An 8911-nucleotide genomic window follows, 5' to 3' on the forward strand; every position below is an offset into this window, starting at 1 on the left:
TGAGGAGACACTATCTAGAGGGGAGGAGGCTATCCATCATGGCTGAGATGGGCTTCTGTCGTACTGCTACTGTAAACTGCTACTGCCTTCTACTGTGAGCTGATATAACTCTTCAGGAGCAATTCTCCACCCAGCCTCTGGCTTTAAACTGTAACATTTGTTAAAAGCTGTTATGAGAAGAGCTATATATCAGAGACAGAAATACATTTTTGTATCTATTTGGTATATCGTACAGTATTATGGTATTGTGTTTTGAGAGGTACTAACAGAAGCCAAACCAAGGCTTGCATGTACTTACAGTATAATAGCAAAATTGTTCACACTAAAGATGTGGAAATCACAATTTATTTCATGAAATTCAAAATCAACACAGAAACTGCAGCAAGGTGCAGTTTTCAAGTATTCAATTCTAACATTAAAATCTATGCAATACTCAAATCCAGAGTGGTTGGTATGGAGGCAAGCATTTCAAGACCAAGCGATGTAAAGCAGGAACATAATTTCAGTATGAAAATACAGTCAATAATAATAATGCAATCATTCCAAATGTATCAAAAGAGCTGATTCTATTTTGTGCTTATGGTTATGAAAATCTATATAACTGATATCTGATGGTTTGTCTATTATCTGTTGCTTGGCAATTAAAATCTGTTTTAAGACATATGTTTCTACAAAGAAATAAAATTGTAAAGTGTAATAGTTTTTTCCCTGACCAATGTGCACTGAAAATGGAAAATAAATACTAACAATATAGGAGTGGGCTGAAGATTGTAAATGTTGGGTAGAACTTTTCCTTCACAACATGAGTTCTATAATGTGCTTAACGACCATATGTAGTTAAGATCTCTTATGCCATCGTGTTCATATTCAATATGTGACACTAATCCAAAAATAATAAGCTTGATGTTTCCTCTCTGGTTTACCAATTCAGTGTCATGACCCCATGTAATTGGTTGACCTGGACATTTTTCCCTGACAGAAATGTAGTCTTTTGTTATCACTCTGCAGTGCAGCAGAGTGCCACAAGCAAACAGAGCTAGGACAGATAATGATGGGACAAGATTGTGGAGATCAATAGATTTCACATGATGGGTAATTGGTTAGGGTGAGCAGCATGCAAAGTTTTACTACCTTTCAAAAGTTTGGGGTCACTTAGAAATTGTTTTGAAAGAAAAGGCCATTTTGTCCATTAAAATAACATCAAATTGATTAGAAATACAGTGTAGACATTGTTAATGTTGTAAATGACTATTGTAGCTGGAAACAGCAGATTTTCTATGGAATATCTACATAGACGTACAGAGGCCCATTATCAGCAACCATCACTTCTGTGTTCCAATGGCACATTGTGTTAGCTGAACCAAGTGTATCATTTTAAAAGGCTAATTGATCATTCGAAAACTATTTTGCAAATCTTTTAGCACAGCTGAAAACGGTTGATAAAAGAAGCAATAAAACTGGCCTTTAGACTAGTTGAGTATCTGGAGCATCAGCATTTGTGGGCAACAGTGAAGAGGTGACTCTGGGATGCTGGCCTTCTAGATAGAGTTGCAAATAAAAAGCCATATCTCAGACTGGCCAATATAAAGAAAAGATTAAGGTGGCCAAAAGAACACAGACACTGGACAGAGGAACTCTGCCTAGAAAGCCAGCATCCCGGAGTTGCCTCTTCACTGTTGACGTTGAGATGGGTGTTTTGCGGTTAATGTTTAATGAAGCTGCCAGTTGAAGACTTGTGAGGCGTCTGTTTCTCAAACTAGACACTCTAATGTACTTGTCCTCTTGCTCAGTTGTGCACCGGGGCCTCCCACTCCTCTTTCTATTCTGGTTAGAGACAGTTTGCGCTGTTCTGTGAAGGGAATAGTACACAGCGTTTTACCAGATCTTCAGTTTCTTGTCAATTTCTCACATGGAATAGCCTTAATTTCTCAGAACACGAATAGACGGACGAGTTTCAGAAGAAAGTTATTTGTTTCTGGCCATTTTGAGCCTGTAATCGAACCAACAAATGCTGATGCTCCAGAAACGGAACAATTCTAAAGAAGGCCAGTTTTTTTGCTTCTTTAATCAGAACAACAGTTTTCAGCTTTGCTAACATAATTGCAAAAGGCTTTTCTAATGATCAATTAGCCTTTAAAAACGATAAACTTGGATTGGCTAACACAACGTGCCATTGGAGGGATGGTTGCTGATAATTGGCCTCTGTACGGCTATGTAGATATTCTGTAAAAAAATCAGCCGTTTCCAGCTACAATAGTCATTTACAACATTAACGATGTCTACAGTGTATTTCTGATCAATTTGATGTTATTTTAATGGACAAAAAAAATTGTTTTTCTTTCAAAAACAAGGACATTTCTAAGTGACCCCAAACTTTTGAACGGTTGTGTATATTATCCAGTTACTTCAAAAATGTTGAGGAAGGCTCACCACCATGTACAAGAATACACATGCATTGAGAGGAAATGCACCAATCCTATTCTGCCTGAGAAGTGAGTCTGTGGGGGTTTAGTTATGGGGATATGGGGTTTGGGGGTACGGGGCTTATGGTATGGGTACAGGGGTGGAGGACCCAGAATCAAAGTGTCTCTCTCTGGATCTCCCCCTGCTCTATAGGTTGGTCTCCCTCTCCAGTGCCCGTGGTAGTCATACAGAGGAGAGCACCTCGGTCGTCGAGTCCAGGAAAGGGTCCTTCTTCTCCCCCTTCTCCAGGTCGATGTGGTGGATGGAGCCTGGCTTGATGATCAGGTCGTCTGGTTCCGTCTGGTACATACTGCCCTCCACCTCCCTGTACTTCCCCGAAGCTGGATCCTTCTGGAAGACTTTACGGAACATCTTCTTCAGCTCAGGGTCGGGGCAGAACAGGTATTCATAGAGGGCAGCCGCCATGATGCCACCCAGGATTGGACCAACCCAGTACACCTGCAAGACAGGTAAGGTAAAACTCTGTTCAGACAAATAGGAACCTATAACCACAGACAGAGCTAGGGGATACCGCGTTATGACAGAGCTATCATACATTATTAGACCAGATGTCATGTCTTGTCATGTCTGTAAAGAGGCAGCAATCATTGTTTATGGGCATTCTCATTGGAGGTAGGTACCTTTAGGTTCTGCCAAGTCAAACATTTGTCATGGAGACAGAGAGAACACCTGTCAGATATGACACCACTCTCAGTTCTGAGGAGCTTTCCTAATTATACCCAAGACCCAGATAAACACACACACACACACACACACACCATGCTGTGCCACGCTACTATGAACACCTCTGTGACAATAATTGCCCTGGATAATTAATTAAAGAAACATATGCTGTGGGTAATGTCCAGAACACCTGTCTTTAGTTGTCTATACCACAGATGTGCTTTTCATTTTATTCTGAAATAGGAAGCTGAAATTAATGAATCTATACCTAGTAGCAAGGTCAAGTGAACCATTGATGACACATGTTTTTTAAGAGCATTTCCTGACCATTTCAATGTTTCTCTACCTATGAAGCACTCTGTGTTTCTATGGATTGCTGATGTCAGTCTGTAGCGCTCATGCCCTCTATGGGGGGTTAAGATGTCCTTGATCGACACTAGGTGGAATCCTTCGTAGCTGCTATGGCATGGTGATATGCACTGTGACCTTATTAAGTTTCAGTATGCCCCCCTACCCCAACCGTTGCCCCCCACTTATAATGATATTTACAACATTAGCTACTGGAGGACATAGATGGCCTGAACACTTATCACACAATGATGCACTAATCTAAACTATATAAACAAATAGCACACATGAAAGTATACTACAAGCTCTTTATTAATACACTGCTGTAATAACTGGCATCTGTTTACCCCATGTCTTCACAACCAAATAGCTTGTGATTTCTGTGTAATGCTCAGATTATGACATTTCAGTGGAGTGACTTTTTATATTCAAACATGAAAAGTCACTCCACTTTAGGCTTGAAGCTCTCTCTTCATTTGAAGTGTCCAGGCTTTAACAACTAAAACATCAATGGATGGTCAGTGTTTACAGATCATTTTTTAGCAGTGGTGGCATATTTTCTTTCTTTGTAGAACGACTGTGAGAAAGTCAGTTCTGGTGTCTTTTTAAAAGGACATTCTACTCCAATTCAATGAAATAAAATGATGCTGGCACGATCTAAAATACGATTTGCCCATCCATAAAAGTGTTCAATAACATATTGGTCCATGCCTGGCAGGTGTGCTATTTAGCAAAAAGCATTAGGCTATCTCCTGGCTGGCACAGTGGCTAATTAATAAGAATGGGAATGCCCATCTTCTTTTACCCCATTGGGCTAATCATTAGCTAGCTCACAAACTCTAAACATTCTCTTGTTGCTAGATAGCATCATATTGATGACTTGAATGTCCCAAAAATATAATGCAGGCCTATCTGTTACACTTTACCCATGTAACATTGGGCCCCGGTCAATGTGAAAAGCAAGAGCTAAACACACCTAAACCATTCTGTTTATTCTCCTGTTTGAAAATGATGCAGTTCACTCATTATTAGGAGTTGAGAAATATTTTTTTTTAGTCATATTGGAAAGCTGGGATCCTCCTTTTTTAACAATGGCCATTAACCCCCTTCAAATGTGTGTATTTCCCGTGACAGTGCAGTGGCTGGGTATATGCATATCAATGCATGTTTTTCTCCCCGTGGCACACACAATTTAAAAGCACCACTTCTTACATAGAATGCGACAAGCTAATTGAAAATGTCAACTATTCTACTATGGGGTTGTTTGATTGTTGGCTGAGGATAAGTAAATGTGGACCAAAAAAAAAAATGTAATGTTCCTTTTTCTTGGTGTGTATAGTAGTTGTATAGTAGTGGCAAAGCCTGTGTGAGCAGTCAGAGAAGTAGGTGCACAAGAGTCTCTTATGCCTTGACGATACGGGGCGGGCGACACGGGGTACAATACCAGAATTCTGATTAGATTTTCATTAGATATTGTTGTAGACAAAATTCACACAACCTAATCTAATCCTGGCTCTCATTTGGCTCATACAGTAGGTGCCTGCAGGCCCCAGCCCAATGTAATCCCTGCCCTTCACCCACAACTGTGTATGAGTATGCCAGCTAGCACATAATGTTCTGAGAACCATATGTTTCTTGGAGCTTGGTGAGAGCATGGTTGTCCTATATTTATTTAGCATACAACCTTCCCACAACATTCTGTTCTGGGAATGGAACATTCTCAGCACATTTATGCAACATTTAAAAAACACAAGAACTTTAGTAACGTTCAAAGAACATTCTAAGAATGTTATTTATAACCATATAGTTTATCCTTCAAATACCATCTCCCAATGCGCCCTGTGTGTCTGTGGGAAAGGGCGATTTTACAGCTAACTAGCCACTTCACATGATGATATTATCTTTGGTATTATTGTATGTAGCTACGCTTGCGAGCCAAGAGATAGCATTTCCACGTGTCCTATCTGTACTTGGAGTTCAAAATAGTTAATTCAAACAAATCTAGAAGTGGAAATGAAACATTCAATTAAAGTTAAGGAAGTTATTCAAAAACCTCCATATAACCTAGAATGTCCATTCTCAGTTAATAAAACCTTCAAAGAAAACTTTCAGCGAACCGTAGAAAAACATTCTCAGATCCTCCTTGCAATATAAAAATGTACGTTCCCAGAACAGGCAACATTTTTACTTCTGTTCTCAGAACGTTTAAAAAATGTCCAGTTTTGCTATTTGCGAAACTTATGGCTTCATTCCCAGAACCAATGGGAAACCAAAAATGTACTGTATGTTTCCACAACTTCCAAGGATCCAAATATGCTATCTTGGATGGGCCTTTGAGGGTGAGAAGGCTGCAGCAGTTTCTTTCTTACCCAGTGGTTCTCAAAGTTCATGGTGACAACTGCAGGTCCAAAGGAGCGAGCGGGGTTCATACTGGCTCCTGTGTATGGAATCTAGAACAAAGCAGGGCATAGAGATGCTAACATGAGGGGACTGTAGAGAGAGAGAGACATGGAGCAAGACCTAGCCAGAGCTGCCACAACATCTACAGTAGTGTATTGTTCCACATGAATTCATAAAGTAGATCATAATAAAATGAAACCTATATAATTGTGGGAATGGTAGTTTAAATGCAGGTATTCCATAGGTATACAAGGTACTAGTTTAGCAGGGATAATCTAGTGGCATGTAAGCAGCACATTGGAATCAAGCTATGCTGTGAAGAGAAGTAGGTAGCATGTCGCTTTCAGGAGCATTCATTTGCTCAGTGTGGTTTAGGTAGTTCCCTAGTGATTGGTTGCCATGGAGTTGCAACAGCGGTACCCATTGAGGATGTGTATGTGAGAGCAGGTCTGAGAGACATTTGTATACTCTACTGTACTGTGAACTAATGTTCTATGGTATACCTGTTGTACTATTTCACCATTCTGATAATTAAAGTACAAACTACATCATCAATCTACATCAACACACTACGCATTTTATTCCATAGATGCATTGATTTAAATGTAATGTCTGACTCTTGAGGCCTTCAGGTTTGCTGTAATTCTAGCACTAATAAGTGAGAGATGGAATCACACTCACTGCGAACAGATGACCGATGGCTACAGCGAATCCGATGGCGAGGCCAGCCGAGCCGTTAACAGAGCGTTTGGGGTCACAGGTGGCGAACACCGTGAAGACCAGCTCGAAGGTGATCAGGAGCTCCACCAACAGGCCGCAGCCCACGTTGAGCTTGGGGTTCACCTGGGAAACAAGAGTAACAGTGACTGAACAATACTTTTCATGACAAACTATCCCAGACCTGTGTTCAAATAGTATATTTTCAAATACTTTAGCTGTGCTTGATTGAGCTTGCCTGATGGAATAGTCCCAAAAGAGCTAAATAGATTCAAATACTATCTTATACATAGTGTCAACCCTGACTGTTGCTATACTTGTTTGGCTATAATACAGATTCTGTGATTACAGGCCGATCTATATGTTTTACCATTGTCACTCCCAGGCCCCCTCTGACAGACACTGGTGTCACCAGGTAGAGGAGCCCTGCCCCAGTGATCGCTCCCAGGCACTGGGCAGCTAGGTAGAACACACCCTTGGCCAGGCTCAACTTCCGGGTCACCACCATGGCTGCAGTGACTGCCGGGTTGATGTGGCCACCGCTGATGTGACCAAAGCACTGCACCATTGTGGCAATGGCCAGCCCGAAGCAAAATGAAATGAGGACCAGGTCTGCAGGGGGAGGGTTGTCTGACTCGGCCGCCCAATTGATGGTGGAGCCCAGGCTGAGGAGGACGAAGATCATGGTTGCTAGGTACTCAGCTGAGACAGCCCGCCAGAAGTCCTTGGTCCAGATTCCTTTGAATGCCACCATCATGGGATGCTGGTTACACGCCGACAGGCAGCTCCTGGCAAAGTAATAATAAATATATTAATGAAATGATTATCCTCAGTTGGAAGATATCTATCTGTCTGCATGCCTTGAAATTCACTTAGCCCTTCCAGGGAAGGGAACTTGCTCCTGGACACAACATTTATTACTCCACTAGGGAATTGAACCAGTGACACTATGCCAGACAGCACAGAGGGATGCAATATGTCATTTTGCAATCAATGAGTTTATAGTAGACTACTTTCAAATTGTGGGTACACTTGGACTCTAATGATGGACTAGGTTCAATGAGGATAGAGAAATGGAGAGAGTGAAAGAGAAGAGGGGGGGACATGAAGATACTTGATAGAAAGAAAGAGAGTGAGACAGAGAGGGGAGGGGGTTGTCAAATAAAACAGGTGACTCTCTTGGAAGCTGCAATATGTCACATCCTTGACCCATAGACAACCTAAACCCAGTGACCTAATGATTGACCAGAACTCATGTTTGACTTTTATGACTTTAGTTAATATTATATATCAGAAGATAAAATGTTTGACAGCTATATCATATTTAAGTCTAACAAGTTAAATATGTCATCAATAACATACATTTATTTACATGGATAAGTGTGGCAAATGCTTCCATGTTTTATAAATAGGTTATGCATTAACTGAGGATATCAACTCACTCACACCTCACATCCTGTCTTGTATTCATGAGGGTAAAAACAATATGCATTAACGTGGCAAATAACTGGTATGCATTGTGTTCTACCCCGTTATTATTTCTCAAATAACAATTTTCCTAACTCCATTTAGAACTTACCATAAATTAATACAAGATCTCCCACTCTCTATTGCTTTCTCTTCACTCATTCTGCAACAATCCGATTGAATGAGAGAAATGTCTCCCTGTTCTTTGTACTGCACAATAAATAAATCCAACAAATAGTCCCAAAATGTCTACTTACAGACAGGCAGCAGTTGGCTGGTAATGACACAGTGCGAGAGGGGAGGAGAAAGTAGTAGTGGGTCTGTCCGATGAAAATGATCCATGCATTGTGCCGTGGATTGCATCCAGGAGCTTTATTGCGTTAGTAACGGGGCATCACCCCCACGAGAATTAAGCAAACAGCTTGCAGAGGAGGAGGAGACTTCAGTATCAAGGGCAGAGCAGTTCCCGCCCACGAGATAACTTTTGCAGAAATCTTGCATAGAGTGATGGAGTCACCCGACCAACCACAATCTTGTTTTGTCCTCCTAGCCTACTCAGAACTGTTGTTCTTATCAGAATTATAAACGTGCTGAAACAAACTAAATATTTTCCCAATTGTAAGAGAAGGGTGCAATTGCTGCATGCAATTCGGTGCGTTCCTGCATGTGGGCATTCCTGCATCTGTTTTTGACCATTCTGCCTGCCCTGACTTTCGTTCTGTACCTTGTCACACCACCCTGGATTACTGACCCCTGCCTGCCCTGACCCTGAGCCTGCCTACCGTTCTGTACTTTTCAGACTCTGCTCTGAACTACTGACCTTTGCCTGCCC

General features: G+C 41.2%; 1 protein-coding gene across 1 annotated transcript; it reads right to left on the reverse strand.

Moving 5' to 3' along the window:
- Positions 1 to 2295: 2295 nt before the first annotated feature.
- Positions 2296 to 8471, reverse strand: LOC109875055 (aquaporin-4). The gene is made up of 5 exons (XM_031810835.1): positions 8337 to 8471; positions 6983 to 7400; positions 6577 to 6738; positions 5865 to 5945; positions 2296 to 2922 (listed from the first exon to the last, which is right to left on the reverse strand). Exons 1-5 carry the CDS (start codon positions 8423 to 8425, stop codon positions 2647 to 2649), a joined length of 1026 nt encoding a protein of 341 aa, XP_031666695.1. The 5' UTR covers positions 8426 to 8471; the 3' UTR covers positions 2296 to 2646.
- Between the last annotated feature and the right edge of the window lie 440 nt (positions 8472 to 8911).

Source organism: Oncorhynchus kisutch, linkage group LG30 (genome assembly GCF_002021735.2).
Source record: "Oncorhynchus kisutch isolate 150728-3 linkage group LG30, Okis_V2, whole genome shotgun sequence".
Lineage (NCBI taxonomy): Eukaryota > Metazoa > Chordata > Actinopteri > Salmoniformes > Salmonidae > Oncorhynchus > Oncorhynchus kisutch.